At 43.5% G+C, this 20,210-nt stretch overlaps 2 protein-coding genes across 7 annotated transcripts in view; both read right to left on the bottom strand.

Annotated features, from left to right (window-relative positions):
- The window catches only part of MYO5A (myosin VA), a 187,240-nt gene extending 180,859 nt beyond the window's left edge, over positions 1–6,381 (bottom strand). For 3 of the 4 annotated variants that reach the window (XM_070624196.1, XM_070624199.1, XM_070624201.1), the window contains exon 1: positions 6,160–6,316. In XM_070624196.1, coding sequence (XP_070480297.1) covers positions 6,160–6,186 — 27 coding nt within the window. In that variant the 5' untranslated portion in view covers positions 6,187–6,316. Of the gene's footprint in view, positions 1–6,159 lie in introns of all 4 variants that reach the window. The other variant, XM_070624215.1, reaches the window with a different exon arrangement.
- Positions 6,382–12,464: 6,083 nt separating this feature from the next.
- Positions 12,465–20,210, bottom strand: part of ARPP19 (cAMP regulated phosphoprotein 19) — a 30,186-nt gene continuing 22,440 nt past the window's right edge. For 2 of the 3 annotated variants that reach the window (XR_011541160.1, XR_011541165.1), the window contains one exon: positions 12,465–13,233. The gene's annotated coding sequence lies outside the window, so the exon portion shown is untranslated. Of the gene's footprint in view, positions 20,199–20,210 lie in introns of all 3 variants that reach the window. The other variant, XR_011541159.1, reaches the window with a different exon arrangement.

Below are 20,210 nucleotides of genomic sequence, written 5' to 3'. Positions count from 1 at the left end.
AATATATTTCTCAAAACTCATTAAACTGTACACTTAAAATGAATGAATTCTATTACATGTAAATTATACCTCAGAAAAATTGATTAGGGAGAGACATAGAGAGGCAGGCACTGGAGAGAAAGGAGAGGACAAACTCCCCAGGTAGACAAATGGAAAAAGTCTGGGAAGACCACTACGGGACAGAGGACACGCTGGTCAGGGTGGAGTGGTAGGACTGGCGTTGCCCACACAATATTTTAACTAGGGCCAGGCCTTATTCCATAGATCAGCCAGGAGTTTACCCTTCCAAGAATAACTTACATTTCATTAGGAATTTCCTAAAGTGGAGACAAAGCCAAGTCTATCCTGCAGTGGGCCATGTGCCCCTAGACTCCCCTGATGGAAGCAAAATCCATAAAATGAAAAAGAGAGCAGCTCAGTTACCTTCTGAGATAACACAGAAGGTAAGGAGGTTTGTCTCTCCTCTCCCACACTCCCCTACAGAAAAGCTAGAAATGAACACCCCCACCCCCCGCCACCTCAACCTTGTGGAGGCTGTAGTTAAATCCTTGGAACACCATTCATTCAGACTTTCCTCCAGTGTTCCCCTATTTTAGAAAGCGAAAAGCAGCAGGAAGCTTTAAACTGGTTATCTGGCAGTAGCAACTCTCATTAAAATTGGAACCTCTTTGTCATCTTTTAGCCACTGGGCAGGACACCGAACTTTCACACTTCAAAAGACAGTAACAAATTTCAAAAGGAAATCATGAGCATTCTGCTTTGCTCAAGAAGTCTAAAAAAGCATTTCTGAGCAGCTCATAAGTCTCACAGTCAGCAAAAACTCATGATATAATGGGAATTAACTTCCAGTTTCCAAAGCTAGAGCTCCTGGGGTTAACTTACACTATTCCCTCTCCCTCCCATTCTATATCTAACCAGAGACCTGTCTCAGATTTGTCCCCCTTTTTCCCATACTGCCTGCCTGCGCCTCAGTCTACCAGACCTTCCCATTTTGTTTCCTGCAACACTTTCCTTGGTCTCCCTGGCTCCCAGCTCTGCTCTCAATTACTCATCCTATTCAACAGGCCTGCAAATGTGCTTACTCATTTAACCACTTCTTGACACTCGTTCTTACAAGTGGACTAATCATCCCAAACCACTAGTTTCAGTCTGTCTCTATCCTGTTTAAGTATTCTTTCATTCATCCCACAAATATTTAATGAGCACCTACTTATGCATAAGACATTGTGCTAGGCTCTCAGGAGGTGAACAAAACCCCGATCAGCATCCCAGGGAGCTTAAGTATTGTGGGGGTGGCAAACGTATACACAAATAACTATAAGAAGACAGAAATGTGTACAGGTCATTGAGACAGAGAACTGTCAGCTGGACGTCAAGTAAGTAAAATCAGAATTGGTATAGAAGGAGGAGAATATGAGAGACAAGGAAAGAGGCTGCTGAGGTTTCCAACCTGAGGGACTAGGAGAAGAGCTGAGCCATTAACAGGCCTGGGGACATCAGCGGGAAACACAGATGGCAGGGGCGGGTCAGGAGACTTGAGGAAAGCAAACGTACTTGCCAAACCCTAAATCAGGGCACATGATCAGAGATGACATTTCTGTCCTGCTTTAAGATGTTGGAAGCAGTCTAAGAAATGCAATTCTGACACCAAAATACTAGAATTTCCAGGATTGATGCTTTAAAGGGAGGGACAATGAGGGGCCAGCCCAGTGTCGTAGTAGTTAAGTTTGCACACTCAGCTTCAGCAGCCTGGGGTTCACCGGTTCGGATCCCGGGCGTGGTCCTACATACTGCTCATCAAGCCATGCTGTGGTGCCATCGAACATACAAAATAGAGGAAGATTGCCACAGATGTTAGCTCAGGGACAATCTTCCTCAAGCGAAAAAGAGGAAGACTGGCAACAGATGTTAGCTCAGGGCCAGTCTTCCTCACCAAACAAAATAATAAAATAAAAATTAATTAATTTAATTAATTAATTAAGCAAAGGGATAATGGCATAGAATATAAAACTGGAACTATCCCAGAAAAAATCTAGGCCATGTAGCTTCAGCAGGTCTAAGGGAATATGGTAGGAGAGGAAGAATACAAACATACAAGCCACTGGCCTAAACAGCTGTTTCATCTAGGAAAGTTTACGTGGCTTCCCAAGTGGGGGTTTTAGATTGTTTTTGTTCTGTTACAAAACACAGCACCCTGACACACTATGAGACTCCTAGTTAAACAACTTCAGGTAATCTTGGCCATTCTACAGCATTTATGGTGCTATCCATGGTGTCTGGGAACCTAATGTGAGGAGGACTAGCATGCCATTTTATTGCTGCTGGGCATCCACTTAGGTCTAATTAATAAACCCTGCTCCACAAATGCTGAAACCTTGGAAGCTGCTGAAAGCATCTATGGGTGATGTTATGATTCAGATATTCACTGGCAAGTCAAGACTAGCCAATATTTTCAAAATCATAAGCAATGAGATATCACAGCCACCTTCAATTCTTTTGGGAACAAGCCAGGCGGATCTAAAAACAAATCGACACACAACTCTGTGAATACACTAAACACCACTGAATTGTACACTCTAAGTTGGTGAATTATACGGTATATGAATTCTATCTCAATAAAGCTGTTATTTGAAAAACCAACAAACATGTTTTAACCAAAATGTTAGTTTCCAGATATGTTATATCCTAGGAACCTAACTATTGCCCTTAAAATGTTTATACTGCTGGGAAAATTTACAAAATGGAAGCCCTGTTAAATCGCTGTGACAAAACCATTATCATTTTAGCTAAAAAGAATAAATTGGTCTCTTGCTTTAATAGGAGCTGATCTGTATCACACATCAAAATCTGCCTTTAAGCTTTGAATGACATTTTTTTAAAGGGCATTTTTCAGATTTAACCGCTATGCTGAATACCATAATTATGGCATGTCACTAATACATCTTTCCATGTAATCTACCCCAGAACTTCCTTCCCTATAATCGTCTGCAAGGGAAATATCCTTGTGTTTATTCACTGGCATTACTTCTAATGATTTCCCTCTTCCTCTAATCATCACTACCCAAGCGTTTATCTCTAGAATCATTCCAACCTTCCCCATGTCCCACCCCATTCCCTAACTTCTACTAATAAATACCATACCAGCTGTCTGCCTGCTGGTGAAGGAGCAGGAGGTTATTCGTGCCCTTGGAGATTCAAAGTGGGTCAAGACTATAAGAAGTAGACTGTGAGCCCTTTGAGGGAAAGGACCGTATCTTAATCATTGTTAGAACCTCTCAACTGTAAGCAGAGTACCTGGCACCCAGGAGGTGCTCAATTAATTTTTTGCCCACCATTAAACTAAGGCCCATTCACAAAAAGAATTAGCCAACAAATAGCCAAGTGACCAGATTATTCTTAGGCATCAGCGTATTCAGGAGAAAGCAGCTTAAGCTCAACTCCATTCTTGATGTCTAAACCAGTCTGTCTTTACAACGACTAGAAGGTGAATTTTATTATTTTATTTATTTATTTATTTATTTTTGAGGAAGATTAGCCCTGAGCTAACTGCTGCCAATCCTCCTCTTTTTGCTGAGGAAGCCTGGCCCTGAGCTAACATCTGTGCCCATCTTCCTCCACTTTATATGTGGGACGCCTGCCACAGCATGGCTCGCCAAGCAGTGCCATGTCAGCACCTAGCATCCAAACTGGTGAACCCTGGGCCACCAAAGCGGAAGGTGCGAACTTAACCACTGCGCCACTGGGCCGGCCCCTAGAAGCTGAATTTTAAAACAGGCTGTGATGAAGCTATGACAAAACCCAAAACCTTATAATTAAAAAATCTCAGTAGCTTTTTTATTTTTTTCTCGAAAGTTATCTTGGGAGTAAAAAGGCAGATCCAAAACCCAACAGCAGTTTATTATCCAATCGGTCTTTAGTTAAGTTGTCTACAATTAGGCAGCTCAAGGATGGACTCCTCCCACAGTGAAGAGTGGGGGGCTATACAAAGTAACTAAGGAGGGGCCCGCCCTGTGGCGGAGTGGTTAAATTCAAGTGCTCTGCTTCACTGGCCCAGGGCTTTACCAGTTTGGATCCTGGGCGCAGACCTTAGCACTGCTCATCAAGCCATGAAGAGGCAGCGTCCCACATAGCAGAACTAGAAGAACCTACAACTAGAACATACAACCATGTACTGGGGGCTCTGGAGAGAAGAAGAAGAAGAAAAAAAAAGACTGGCAGATGTTAGCTCAGGGCCAATCTTTAAAAAAAAAAAAATGCAACTAAAGAATGTTTACAGATCCATATCTTTTCAGATGAAAAGGACTCTGATACTTCTTAGTACCTACCTTATACCGTTTACTATGAGGATTAAACGAGTTAATATCTGTAAAGCACTTTGAACAATACCTGGCACATAGTTAGACTATATAAATGTGAATAAAGTAACTTCAGACCAGTTTCCAGTTGTATTCATTCACACATTAGCGATCTACAATGCCTAAAGAAATTAGGTTTAGAGAGAAGTTCCAATCGTGCAGTCTTTAAGACTAGGGCTGGGAGGAGACGGGTCCCAGAGAAAGTTTCATGCAAACTCATTTCATGGTTGAAGAAATTAATCATATACCTCATATTCGTAGAGAAATTTACAGGTTACAAAAGCTTTCCCATCTTTTTTTTTTTTTAAAGATTTAATTTTTTTTCCCTTTTCTCCCCAAAGCCCCCCCTGGTACACAGTTGTGTATCTTTAGTTGTGGGTCCTTCTAGTAGTGGCATGTAGGACGCCACCTCAGCATGGCTTGATGAGCGGTGCCACGTCGGCGCCCAGAATCCAAACAGGCGGAAACCCTGGGCCAACGAAGCAGAGCGCACGAACCTGACCACTCGGCCACGAACCTGACCACTCCGCCACGGGGCCAGTCCCCTGCCATCTATTATTAAGTTTGATCCTCACAGCAGCCTTGTAAGAGATGCAGGGCAGGTATAATTAACTCCATTTACAGGTGAGGAAAGAAGCAGAGGTTAAATGACTTGCCCAAGGTCACACAGTGAGTGAAAAGGCCAGAGCTAGAATCCAGGTCTCTTTAGGGTTGGTCCAGATCTCTTTCTTCTATAACAGGCTGCAATTTGGGCCCTGGGCTTGCTGGGTCGCGTTTGGAATCAATGATTCTAGGACTCTCAATGGAGATTCAGCTGCAAATGCAAACTTGGAAAGTTAAACCAGTTCTGTTAACTGGAATTGAGGTAATTAATAACTGGCAAAACACCTACCTACACAGGAGTTAGAGTGTAAAATGCCATGACTACCACATTCACAAAGGGCACCACGCACTGCCCAAGACAAATTTTCAGAACGGTCTTCAAAGGAACAGTTCTCAAAATAAGCCGTTCAGAGATTACCAGACCTAGAGAATACTGGTGTCAGGATAAGAAAGAAAAGGCTGCCACTTCTCTTAAACAAAACCCAGAAGAAAAAGGGTCGCCCCAGCGGACGGTGAAGACATCGAGCCTAACAAGGCTCTAAGGGATTACACGCAGGTTGCAAACTCCCAACGACAAATGAGTACCGACCCTCCCAGCCCAGCCCATGAATCAGCTGCCATTTATCCCGCCGCATCTTCCCCAGGGGCTCGCCGCCCCAGGTGATTTCGGATTTCAACAATCTGAAACCGGGCGGCGAAAGGTGACAATCGACTGGCGACCGTTTGCAGGATTCCAAATCATCTCACAGAAAGGTTGGCGGGCGGTAGAAGCGGCACCGCATACCAACAGACGTTATTTTAAGCGCGTGTCCCCAAGGGAGGGAGCATCTGATCTACCCGATCCAGCATCTCCCACCAGCAGGGATTTTTCCCAAAGTAAGCCGGAGGCTGGGCAACCCTGACCCAGGCTCGCCCTCCTCCATCCCCACGGGCCCCCCTTCCACTCCGAACACGCTCTGCTCGCAGCCCAAGAAGCGAGCAGGGGCCAGGGACCCCTGAGTCAGGCCTCCCGCCGCCGCATTCTTCAGCATCCACGCCCGAAAGAGGAAGGCGCCTCTGCGGGCGGCGGGCAGGCCGGGCCGGGGGTTTTGAAATGCTGGAAAGGGGGTGGCGCTGGCCGGGCCCTCGCGCCCCCGCCCCTCCGCAGCCTGACAGCCGGCGCGCCGGGCCGCGCGGCCCCCTCCCCACGCGGGCGCCTCACCTTTGTGTAGAGCTCGGACGCGGCCATGGCGGCCCACGGCGCCGACGCCCCCCGCCCGCGCGGAGGCCGCACCTCGCCCGGGCGGCCGCCCCGCCGACTAGGAAGCGCCCGGGCTGCCGCCGGCAGGGAGCAGGGCTGGGCCGGGCGGGGCGGGGCGGGGCGGGCCGCGCCGGACGGGACGGGGCGGGGCGCCTCAGGCGCGGGCGGCCCGCGGGGGCCTCGCCATCACTCCCGGGCTCTCCGCGAGCCGGCGCGAGCGCTCCGCGTGCCCAGGGGCCTTGGGGTCGCCGCCGCCGCCGCTTCGGCGGCCGGTGATGCTGCCGCCGTCGCCGCCGCCCTGTGCATTGTGGGAGCGGGAGGAGGCTGCGCTCGAGCGCTCGCGCTCTGTCGGGCTCACGCCGCCTCCCATCGGCTGCGGGCACCAAGCATCCGCAGCCTGCCAGCCGGAGCGGCGGCCGCCTCCCGCGCTCCCGAGGCCCAGAAGCCCGCCCCAGGACACCCGCCGGCGGCACCCCCCGCCCGAGGGGCGCGTCGCATCCCAGACACTCCCTACCCCAAGCGAGCCCTGGACCGTGCAGAAGAGCTCAGCCCCTGAGAGGGGTGGCGATAGCTGGTGTCACTGGGGGTGTCCAGATAAATGACTGGAAGTCTCCAGGCTGCTTTGCCTGTCCTTCCAAGCATTTCTAGGGAAAGGAGTTGCGGGGAGCCTTCTTGGAAGGCCATAGAATAACCTAGAATTCTAGAAAACCCTTCTTAGCAGCAGAGATCTGGGAATGAGTGAGGACTGTAAATCTGAGATAAAAGGTCACCAAGGTCACCTCGAAACCGCAGCATTTGCAGCAGGGTCGTTTCGTGATGCCAGAGCGTAGGGGCCTGTTTTAAGCTACAGAAGCTTAAGTGAGCCTTGAAACTAGATGCCCCCAGGCGGCAGCCGAGGAGCCTACCTCCTTCCTAGGCCTGTGGATTTGCAGAGGCGCCACTACCCTTCTGCCCCAGCCCTCTTCCTCGTCCTGTTCCCACTGGTGGTTATCGGCTCCATAGTGCCATGTGAAGCTGATCGAGACGCCACCTGAGGGCTTTTGTGGCAACGTCTATACCTGCACCGTAGCTCTGTATCAAAAGGTCAAAGGAATCTCAGAAACAGCATTCAGTCTGCTCACTGTTACCCTTGCACATCAAGCACAAGAATGTGGTCTTTCCACCTCCAGCCCCACGCTCTTCACTCTCTACCTCCTCCTCACCCACACTTTCACTTCTGGTTGACTAATCTCCATATTTTTTCATCCCAGCCTCTCGTGTGCTCATCTTTCTTATTTCTTGAACTCTAAGTGGTGCCCGGTGCCTGTCATGGGAATCTGGGATGGTTTCTATCGAGACCATCTCTGGAGGCTGCTGTCCTTGGTTGTGTGTGTGTCCTGCCTGTGTATTTGAAGGAAGACCATTGACTGAGGGGGACACTTGGGCCAGTCCTCATTGCCTGGAACTCAGGCCTCTCCTCCCCTTGCTCGTGCCTGCAATCTCCTCAGAGATACCAGAGGTAATGGCTACAGAGTCCAAAGCCCTGCAGAATTCTCTCTGTTCCTCCCAATCCTAAAACCAAGTCTCTTTCATGTTTTTGGTTCCCATCCTTCCTTTCTTTGCCTAGACATGAAAAGAGAAAACATGCATGCTTATGACCCATACAACAGACAGGACACTGGATTGAAATGTAAACAGCTTGATTTGTACCCCTTGCTTATTCTTCATGCCTGGGGTAAGGTGGTAACCACCGACTGTTTTCTCACCCTTCAGATAATACCCACTTCCTAGGACTGTGGAGAAATGCTGAGTCTCCTGCTGAAGGAGCTCAGGGCATGTCCCCCCAGTAAGCTGCTTTGGCATACAGTAGTCCCCCCTTTTCCGTGGGGGACGCATTCTGAGACCCCCAGTGGATGCCTGAAACCATGGGTAGTACCCAACCCTATATATTGCTTTTTCCCTATATATGCATACCTATGATAAAGTTTAATTTCTAAATTAGGCACAGTAAGAGATTACCATAATAACTAATAATAAAGTAGATCGATTGTAACAATATTAATAAAAGTTACTGTAGATCTTAGCAACCTCTGGTATGATATTTTTCTTTCCTTAAGTTGAGAACTTTCACCTTTTCCCTTAAAGGAAGCACTTTCCAGCCTCTCTTTGGCGTATCCAAATTGCCAGCATCACTACTCTTGAGCTCTGCAGCCATTATGAAGTAAAATAAGGGTTACTTAAATACAAGCACTGCAGTACTCCCACAGTCGATCTGATAACCGAGATGGTTACTAAGCGACGAATGGCGGGTAGTGTATACAGTATGGATATGCTGGACAAAGGGTATGATTCACGTCCTGGGTGGGATGGAGCAAGCCAGCTTGAGATTTCATATCACTACTCAGAATGGCCCACAATTTAAAACTAATGAATTGTTTCTGGAATGTTCCATGTAATATTTTCAAACCGTGGTTGATCCCCCCTGACTGAAACCATGGAAAGTGAAACGGCGGATAAGGAGGGACTACCATATTGACTATTTTGAGTTAGGGGCACTTGAAAAACAGCAAATTCAAGAAAAACACTCTGACTTTCCTTTTTTTTCTTAAAAACAGGAGATGAAATTCGTATGAGATATATCCTTCCTATACTAGAAGGAAAGTAACATTCTTATCATCAAGGAGGAGAAGTTGAGACCAAGAGAATCCTATACAAACAGACCTTATTAAAATTATTCTTATCTTCCTTTACCCTCCCCACCTAGTAGTCACTTTTCCACAATTGCTTCTCTTTGTCCAACCGAATATAAACGCAAGTAAGTTTTGCCTTTTCTTTGGGTCTTCATTTCCTTATGAAGTCTCTCAAGTCATGTAAAACTTAATATAGGGGTCAGCCAGGTGGCGCAGCGGTTAAGTTTGCACGTTCTGCCTCTTGGCGGCCCGGGGTTTGCCGGTTCGGATCCCGGGTGCCGATATGGCACCGCTTGGCACGCGGTGCTGTGGTAGGCGTCCCACATATAAAGCAGAGGAAGATGGGCATGGATGTTAGCTCAGGGCCAGGCTTCCTCAGCAAAAAAGAGGAGGACTGGCAGTCGTTAGCTCAGGGCTAATCTTCCTCAAAAAATAAAAAGAAAGAAAGAAAAGAAAAACAATATAAATGTGTATGTTTTTATCCTGTTAATCTGTCTTTCTCAGTTTAATTTTCAGATCCAGCCAGGGACCCTAAAAGGGTGGAGGAAAACTTTTTCTTTACTCGGTTTCTACACTGAGAAAAAACTGAAAGGGTCTTATAAATACAAGTGGTTTTTGTTTTTTTTAGTGGCAGGGAGAAAAAGAAACTAGAAATATTCTCTTCTAATTCCTGAACACATGCATTCAACCATTCAAAGATTTGGGGCCATGGTAGAAGGAAGGTAGTGGAGGTAAGGAAGAGGAGAAGAGTTTCCTACCCTTGACCTTACTTTCCCTTATTCAGAGGAGTAGACTTAAAAGCCAGAAGGAGCAACAAGGAAACCCTGATGGCTGGCCTCCCTACCATAACTGTATATTCACGGTCCCAAGCACTTTGCCGATAGTGAACGATGGAAACCAGCAAGAGCTACAACTTCTGAGGGTTTAGGATTCCCCCCTCCCAAATGGTACCCAGAGGATGTTGTATATTTTATTTTAAATTGATAAAGTTCTCTATTGTTGCTTTATAATTGAAATCAAATGAAAACAATGTCCAAGTCAATGTCAAGAATTCCTTTTCTCCAAAGCATTCATGCATATTACTTTTTTCAACAAATATTGAGAGCTGTGGTGTACCAGAAACTGTTCTACATGCTGAGGACTCATGAGTGAACAAAATAGATAATATGCCTGACCTCATGGAGCTTACCTTCTAGTCAAGGAGACAATTATTAAGGTAGTAGGTGAAGGTGGTAAGTGTACTAGTTTGCTAGGGCTGCTGTAATAAAGTACCATAAACTGAGTGACTTAAACAGTAATGGACTGGGGCCGGCCCCATGGCTGAGTGGTTAAGTTCCCATGCTCTGCTTAGGCAGTCCAGGGTTTTGCCTGTTCGGATCCTGGGTGTGGACGTGGCACCACTCATCTAAGCCATGTTAAGGCGGCGTCCCACATAGCACAGCCAGAAGGACCTTCAAGTAGGATATACAACTCTGTGCTGGGGGCCTTTGGGGAGAAGAAGAAGAAGAAGAAAGAAGATTGACAACAGATGTTAGCTCAGGTGCCAATCTTCAAACACACACACGCACACACACACACACACACACACACAAAACAGTAGTGGACTGTATGATCTTGAGGCTAGATGTGCCATATCAAGGTGTTGGCAGGGTTGGTTCCTTCTGGGAGCTGATAGGGAGACTCTGTTCCATGCCTCTCTCCTACATCCTAGTGGCTTGCTGGCAATCTTGGGCATTCATTGGCTTTGCTGCATCACCCCAATCTCTGTCTTCATCTTCACGTGGCGTTCTCCCTGGGTGCATATGTCTTTGTCCAAATTTCTCCTTTTTATGAGGACATAATCATAATGGATTAGGGCCCACCCTAATGACCTCATCTTAACTTGATCATCTGGTAAAGACCCAATTTCCAAATAAGGTCTCGTTCACAGCTGCTGGGGGTTAGGACTTCAACATCTTTTGGGGGGACACAGTTCAGCCTATGACAGTGTGTGATGGAGAAAAACTAAACAGAGAAGAGACAATGTGGGGAGAATAGCAATTTTAATAGGGTGGCCATTGCTTTATTCAAATTGGAAAAAAATTTATTGAGGGCCTATTATATGCCAGCACTTAAGATAACGAAGATACAGATGAATGAAATATGGTCCCTGGCCTTGGGGAGCTCACTGCAACGGGTGGCTACAGGGGTAGGGGAAGAGGCAGGCCATGTGGCATGATCATGTAAGATAGTAATTCTAACTATTTAAGATTGGCTTAATTCTAGAGGCAGAGGCAAAGAACTGTGTTACTGGTTATAGTATGTTAGCATTTATGTATCCTAATATTTAATGTTTCAGAGAACTAGGCACTGGGCATAGGTGACATTTGAGTGGGTAGGGAAGAAGCTCAAATAGTTCATTGAAAGACCCAAAGGATGATATGGGTGGGAGGGCATGTATGGTAGAAGGATATGTAAGGGAACAGCATGAGGGGACTAGGCTATGAGGGAGAAAAACCCAAGTTTAGATTAAGACTGACCTAGAAGACTGTGAAGATGGAAGGCAGGCATCAGGAACTCCTGGCTCTCCATCCCTTCACCTCCCCAACTCCAGCCAGTTATCCCAGCTCCCTCTCACCTGTGGGCTCAAGCCTAGCCACCTTTTAAGGCTCCCTGGGCAAGGAGGATAAAAAGTACCATAATTTGCTCAAAAGGTACAATTAGTTTTATTCTCAGTACCTATTACTCTAATTCTAGACTCTAATCTTGTTTCCTAAAATATCTATCTGATCTCTGGCCCTTTGTTCCCAGTCTTCTGCCTGTGTCCTAACCACCTGCTATTTGACCAGCCTCTGCATTTCTATGCCTAGCTCTGTGGTACCTGATTCCCTCTATCAGTTGATTGTTCTGGATCTTGAAATACTTTCTGCCCAAAGCCATAGCACTCACCTACTTTATATGGCCTTGATCTTCCTGAATTACTTGATTTTAAGTACTTACTAGCCACTCTTCCTGTACCTTCAACAACCACAGACACACGCTTACCTTCTATGCGGTCACAGCAGAAGCTCCTCAGCAGTGAAAATGACTTAGATTCAAATGACCTAGATTCTAGTCCCAGGTCTAGACTGAGGCAAGCCGCCTAGCCAATGGTAGCCTTCTTTTGTTTTGTTTTTTTAATAAACATTAAAAAATCTAGAATAGTTTAGATTTATAGAGAAATTGCAAAGATAATAGAGAGTTCCCATACATCCGTGCAATGGACTGAATGCTTTTGCTGCCCACCCCTCACCAAATTTGTATGTTGAAATGCTAACCCCCAAGAGGATGGTAGTAGGAAATGGAGGCTTTGGGAGGTGATGTGGTCATGAGGGTGGAGCCCTCATGAATGGGATTAGTGCCCTTATAAAAGAGACCTCAGAAAGCTCTCTCACCCCTTCTGTCACGTAAGGACACAGTGAGAAGACAGCCATCTATGAGGAAGCTGGCTCTCACCAAACACTGAATGTGCTGACACTTTGATCTTGGACTTCCCAGCCTCCGGAACTAAGAGAAATAAATTTCTGTTGTTTATAAGCCACCCAGTCTATGGCATTTTGTTACAGCAGCTGGAACAGATTAAGACACTCAGCAACCAGTTTGCCTTTATTATTAACATCATACAATAGTACAGCATGTTTGTTACAATTAACGAACCAATATTGATATATTATCATAACTAAAGTCCATGCTTAATTCAGATTTCCTTAGTTTTTACCTCACGTCCTTTTTCTGTTCCAAGATCCCATGCAGGATACCACATTCCATTTAGTTATCATATCTCATTCAGATCTTCTTGGCTGATAGTTTCTCCCTTTTCTTGTTTTTGATGACAGTTTTGAGTAGCACAGGTTGAGTATTTTGTAGAATGTCCCTCAGTGGGGATTTGTCTTGATTAGACTGGGGTTATAGGTTTTTGTGACGTAAAGGGCCATTTTCGTCACACCGTATCAAGGGTCGTACTATCCACAAGATATCACTGTCAATATTGACCTGGTCATCTGGCTCAGGTTGTGTTTATCAAATTTCCCAATTGTAAATTTACTCTTTCCCTCTTTTTATAGGCTGAATTGTGCTTCCTCAAAATTCTTATATTGAAGTCCTAACTTGCAGTAACTCAGAATGTGACTGTTTTGAGATACTGTCCTTAAAGAGGTAATTAAGTTAAAATGAGGTCATTTGGACCTTAATCCAATGACTGGTGTCCTTTGAAGAGGAGATTAGGACACAGACATGTACAGAGGGAAGACCATGTGAAGACACAGGTTGATGAAAGCCAACTGCAAGCCAAGGAGAGACGCTTCAGAAGAAACAAAACTTGCTGACACCTTGATCGTGGACTTCCAGCCTCCAGAATTGTAAGAAAATAAATGTCTGTTAAGTCGTCTCGTCTATGGTGCTTTGTTATGGCAGCCCTAGCAAACTAATATATATCCCCTTTCACACTCTTTTTTTTTTAAAGATTTTATGTTTTTTTCCTTTTTCTCCCCAAAGCCCCCCAGTACATAGTTGTATATTCTTCGTTGTGGGTCCTTCTAGTTGTGGCATGTGGGACGCTACCTCAGCGTGGTTTGATGAGCAGTGCCATGTCCGTGCCCAGGATTCGAACCAACGAAACACTGGGCCGCCTACAGCGGAGCACGCGAACTTAACCACTCAGCCACGGGGCCAGCCCCAGCTTTCACACTCTTTTGAATGAGGTCACTACACGCAGCCCACACTTAAGGAGTGGGGAGTGATGCTGCACCTCCTTGAGGACAGAGTACCCACATAAATCAGTTACTTACATCAGTCTAGATTCGTGGATATTTATTTTATACTTTGGGTTATAATCTAATACTACTTTATTTCTTGCTCAAACGGTTCATGCGTTGGCCACTGGGAGCTCTTTCATTTGGTTTCTGTGTCCCTTTGACCTACCCGCCATCGTTCTGTGTGGGTTTTTTTTTGCTTTGTTCTTTTTCAGAGCCCTTCTTTACTTTCTAGCATTACAAGATGCTGCAGGCTCATCTTGTATATTTCTTTTTCAGTCCTAGAATCAGCCATTTCTCCAAGGAGCCCTGATTTGGAGGATGGTATCAGAAACTAAGATCTGGGCCTTGTTGCCTCGGGAGTATTGTTGCTTCTAGGCCCCTCTCAGCTACAGAGCAAGGAAATATCTGTGTATACCAACCTGTGTATGTAGACATACCTAAAAATATTTCTATATGTAGCCACCTGTATTTATATTAAGCTAAACATGAGTCCATACTGATGTCTTCAACTCCAATCCATTACCACACAGATCCTTCTAGCCTCCTCCCCTGGCTTACCTGTAAATTCTCTAAGAGCAAGAAACCAGAGCCTATCTTCTTTTCATCAGCAAAAACAGGACAACTTATATGTGTATTGTTGTTGAGGGGTTCAAATGAGATAAATGAGAAAGTGTACTGGAAACTGGACTGTGTCATACAATTTGAAGATATTATTAATCAAATCTTCAGAGCTCTCTCTCCCTACATATTCACTCCCTGCCCTGGACTGCCTGGTTCTGTCATTTTTCAGGATTCAACGGAAGCCGAATCAAGAATTCAGTGACTTCTGAAAGAGCATTTTTGATGGGGAGCAAAATGAAACTTAGGAGTCAGCCAGAAAGGATGAATAGCTCAAAGATTAGGATGGTACACATGTATTGACTTATCTGCGTATACTACCTGGCTGTATAGATTAAGAGCCTCTTCTAATGTGTCAAGGCATATCAAATCAAAATGAGTAAGGAAATACTGAACTTCCTCAAGTTCTCACACACTAAAGAAGACAACACTGCAGTGTCATATTGAGGAGGCATATTGGAAGGTGTAATGGCATCTGTTGTATTTCTTTGTTTGTCATCTTTTCTGTATTTTGGGAAAATTTCTACACTTGTCCTGCCTCCTAATAGAAAAATCAAGATGCAAATCCTCACCTCTTTTGCAGCTCAGACACAGTCATATGACCTAGTCTACAAAGATCAGATTTATCTGCACAAGACTTAGGCTATGGGAGTGAGTAAATGTGAAGAAATAGGCTCTATCTAGAACTTCCATTTGCCAGTGAAGGTAGCAGCAGAGGCGGCCCAGTTCTGGGGACAACAGTGGTCACATCAAAGTTGGGCTTCTGGCTTTCAGTGTTGGTGGTGATGGCTGGCAGCACGGGTGGTAACAGTGTCCATATCAGGCCATTGCTATACATGTTTTGGGGATAGTTTCTAGAAGATTTACAGCAAGACTGTTTCTCAAGCCTTTCCAACAATTTTATAAGTGATCTGCTATCTTTTGATAAATCTCTTTTCTGCTTAAATGAGACAGAATTATGCACCCTGATCACTATAGAGTGGAACAGCAGGGGTTAAGGGGAATGACTACAATTCAAGGCTATAATTTCATCGAGAAAATATTTATTGGGCATTTAAACTATGGCCAGACACTGGGTTAAGTGAGCGCTAGAGCAAAATAATAAGATACCTTTCCTGGAAGGGAGGACAGCTGAATGAAGGCAATTAGAACGCATTGTGATTAACTGCTAAAACAGTGTTATTGGTCTAACTTGGCTAAAAAAATGGTTATTTTCTCTCAGAGGATGAAACAATTAACATGATGTGGAGGAGGGGAATATTCCATTTTCACAAATGTACATTTGAATTAAGTTCTAAAATGTAACCAGGAGTCCATCAACAGACATTACCAACTAAGACAAAACAAGCTACAGATTGGGGAAAGATACTTATGATGCATATACCTATCCACAAAATTTTTTTTAAATAAAGAACTTCTACTCGTTTTAGGGAACTTGACCTAAGACACAGGCAAAAAGCAATGGTTGCCATACATGGAAACTAGAAAGTAATGGATTCAATTCTGGAGAGCAGCTAAGTTCCAAGATGACACCTGTGCATTAGGATAAGAAAGCAACAAGTTCAGATTGAAGCAAGGGAGTTTTCTAGAGCAAAAGGAAGACTCTATAGAATACTTGATATGAGGAAAGACATTAAAATAATTGTGGCTATGATAAAGGCCAAAAGTACAAGGGGAAAAAACAATTAGAAACACCAAGTAAAACAAAAGCTATACAGGGAAATGTGATCATGGTACAAACTGTGATCTGCAGTGAACTCTATCTATCAACCTGTAAAGCTGAGAAGACTATTAATAATGATTATAAAATAGAATGCACATGTTATCAACCTTGATGATGTAATTGTAAGAACACAGATGACAAAAGTTGAGAGAATGGAGGAGAGTCAAAAGGAAGGACGGGACATTAATCTTGTCATTTTACATACTAGAGAACCAAGAAATACTGTTGATAGCCAATAAAATGAGAAATAAAGGTGAAAATATATTATTAGACATTGTCAAGGAAGCCTATAAAGGAATCGAAAGTAGTGATGTTATGATCCTAGAAGGAGGGGGGTGGCAGTGGGAAGTGTTAAATGCTAAATCCTCATTTAGCACTCTTGAAAACCATTAATTTCTGTCTAAAATTACAAAATCAAGAAACAGTGGTAGAAACATAGTATTGAGAGGTACGGAGGCAACTGCTAGAAGAAACACAGTTTTTTGAATATTTCAAGTATTTCTTACTCTAGGAGCTAAACTTGGTGGTAGAGGTATATTTCGTGATTATTAGCTTTTCACTATGTCCTTCTATACCACTTGACTTCAGAATCACATACAAGTATAATTTTAATGTTAAAAAAGCTGAAAGGAGCAGGGAAACAAGTCTAAAAATTTAATTTAGAACCAAGTCTCACACTCCCAGAACATTTGGAACTGGTGACAAGGGAGAAGCACATTGCTGGGCCTCATAAGGCATCTCTTACATAAGGCCACCTCTCCAAGATTGAGAGCCTTAGCTGATCTACCTAATACACAGATCTACCTTATACACATTTTGCCTTACAGAGAAAGAGGCAAAATGAGGAGACAAAGGAATATATTCCAAATAAGGAAACAGGATAAATCCTCAGAAAAAGAACTAAACGAAACAGAGATAAACAATCTACCTGACAAAGAGTACAAACTAATAGTCATAAGGATGCTCATGAACCTGGGAGAGGAATGGATGAATTCAATGAGAACTTCCACAAAGAATTGGAAAATATAAAAAAGAGCCAGTTAGAAATAAAGAATATAATAATGGAAATAAAAAATTCACTAGAGGGACTCAATAGCAGAGTAGATAATACAGAAGAATGGATCAGTGAATGAAAGACGAGAGGAAATCACTCAAGCTGAACAGATAGAAAAATGAATTAAAAAGAACAAGGACAGTCTAAGGGACCTCTGGGAGAACATCAAGCACACTAACATCCATATTATAGGTGTCCCAGAAGTAGAAGAGAGAGACAAAGGGGTAGAAAATCTATATGAAGAAATAGTAACTGAAAACTTTCCTAACCTAAGGAAGGAAACAGACATCCAGGCACAGAAAGCACAGAGAGCATCAAACAAGATAACCCCAAAGAGGCTCAAACAAAGACACATTTATTATTTATAATTAAAATGTCCAGAATTAAAGGTAGAGAATCCTAAAAGCCACAAGAGAAAGGCAACAGGGAAACAACACAAGGCTATCAGCTGACTTCTTAGCAGAAACCTTATAGGCTAGAAGGGAGTGGCACAACATATTTAAAGTGCTGAAAGGAAGAAATCTACAGCCAAGAATACTCTAGCCAGCAAGGTTATCATTTAGAATGGAAGAAGAGAGAAAGAGTTTTCCAGACAGACAAAAACTAAAGGAATTTATCCCCAATAAACCAGCCTTACAAGAAATGCTAAAGGAACTTATTTAAGTGGAAAAGAAAAGACCACAAATAGGAATAAGAAAATTATCAAAAAAAAGAAAGAAAGAAAGAAAAAAGAAATCCCTGGTAAAGGCAAAAATACAGTAAAGGTGGCAGATCAACCACCTATGACGATAACATGAAGGTCAAAAGACACAAGTACTAAAATTATGTATTTCCGTGATAAGAGGGTAATGGATACACATGCACAAAAAACAGGTTAAATATGGTATCAAAAACGTAAAATGTGGGAGGAGGAGAGTAAAAGAGTAGAGCTTCCAGCAAATGATCAAACTTAAGAGACTATCAACTTAATATAGATTGCTCTATATGTAGGTTATTATATACGAACCTCATGGTAAGAACAAACCAGAAACCTATAATAAATACACAAAAAGTTGAGAGAAAGGAATGCAAACATAATACTAAAGAAAGCCATCAAAACACAAGGGAAGAGGGCAAGAGAAAAAAGGAACAGAGAAGAACTACTAAAACACCCAGAAAAAAATAACAAAATGGTAATAAGTACATACTTATCAATAGTTACTTTAAATGTCAATGGACTAAATGCTCCAATCAAAAGACATAAGGTGGGGGCTGGCCCAGTGGTGTAGTGGTTAAGTTCATGCACTCCACTTCGGCGGCAGTCTTAGCAGCATATTTTCAAGTGCCATGCCTGATTGGGCAAGGGAAACAACAAAAAAAATAGACAAATGGGACTACAGCAGACTAAAAATCATCTGCACAGCAAAGGAAACCATCAACAAAAGAAAAAGACAACCTAACAATTGGGAGAAGATGTTTGCAAACCATATACCTGATAAGCAGTTAATGTCCAAAATATATAAAGAGCTCATACATCTCAACAACAACAAAACCAATAACCCAATTAAAAAATGGGCAAAAGATCTGAAGAGACATTTTTCCAAAGAAGATATACAGATGGCCAATAGGCACATGAAAAATGTTCAACATCGCTAATTATTAGGGAAATGCAAATTAAAACCACAATGAGCTATCACCTCACATCCGTCAGAATGGCTATAATTAACAAGATAAGAAATAACAAGTGTTGGAGAGGATGTGGAGAGAAGGGAACTCTCACACACTGCTGGTGGGAGTGCAAACTGGTGCAGCCACTATGGAAAGCAGTATGGAGATTCCTCCAAAAATTAAGAATAGAACTACCATATGATCCGGCTATTCCACTACTGGGTATTTATCTAAAGAACATGAAAACACAAATGTGTAAAGACAAATGCCCTCCTATGTTCATTGTGGCATTTTTTCACAATAGTCAAGACTTGGAAGCAATCTAGGTGCCCATCAAGGGACAAATGGATAAAGAAGATGTGGTACATATACACAATGGAATACTACTCAGCCATAAAAAAGAGGAAATCTTGCCATTTGCAACAACATGGATGAAACTTGAAGGACTTATGCTAAGCGAAATAAGTCAGAGGGAGAAAGTTAAATGCCATATGATCTCACTCATAAATAGACAATAACAACAACAAACACACACGTAGACAGAGATTGGATTGGTGATTACCAGAGGGGAAGTGGGGAGGGAGGATGGTGAAAGGGGTGATTCACACAGGTGTATGGTTATGGATGATAATCAGCCTTTGGGTGGTGAACATGACATAATCTACACAGAAAAAATGAAATATAATGATGTACACCTGAAATTTAATATAATGTTATAAACCAATGTTACCTCAAAAAAAAAAAGAAGTAAGTTTTGGTTTTATCATTCTTTTTCTATATTTTTACCCTATGATTGATGCCCCACCTGATGGCATTTGCTTCAGTCGGTTCTCTTAAAAAAACTTATGAATTTAAGCAATGATCCCAAAGAAATCACTTTTAAATTTCTAGATCCTTTCTGGACATCCGTGCTTTTACAAAGTTGTGAAGACCCTTCTGAGTCTCAAACCTCTAGCCTCTTCTCTTCATGCCCTCCAAGAATATGACCTCACCACTCCCTCTTATGGATGCGATTAAGGCCATTCAGCGAACCCTCTCCTCCACTGTCCCTTTTCCCCACCTGAACTCTAGTCATTCGTCCTCTGACTCTTTGAAAGACATGCCAAAGCTGATCTCTTCGCCCATGCATCCATCCCAGTTCTTGCCCTCTTGCTTCCTCTACATCTTTAATTTTTCTTCCATACTTTTTGTCTTGCCTATAACCATACTCAAATCTTTCCTACATTTAAAAGCAAAACCAAAAACTGTATCTTCTTTCATGTACCTCAGAATCTCTCAAAACAAACACATTGTTGGGGCCAGCCTTGTGCCATAGTGGTTAAGTTTATGCACTGGGCTTTGGTAGCCCAGGGTTCACCGGTTTGGATCCCAGGTGCAGACCTATACACTGCTTGTCAAGCCATGCTGTGACAGGCGTCCCACATATCAAGTGGAGGAAGATGGGCACGGATGTTAGCTCAGGGCCAGTCTTCGTCAGCAAAAAGAGGATTGCCAGCGGATGTTAGCTCAGGGCTAATCTTCCTCAAAAA

This window comes from Equus przewalskii, chromosome 1 (assembly GCF_037783145.1).
Source record: "Equus przewalskii isolate Varuska chromosome 1, EquPr2, whole genome shotgun sequence".
Lineage (NCBI taxonomy): Eukaryota > Metazoa > Chordata > Mammalia > Perissodactyla > Equidae > Equus > Equus przewalskii.
This window is presented reverse-complemented; position numbering and strand designations above follow the sequence as displayed.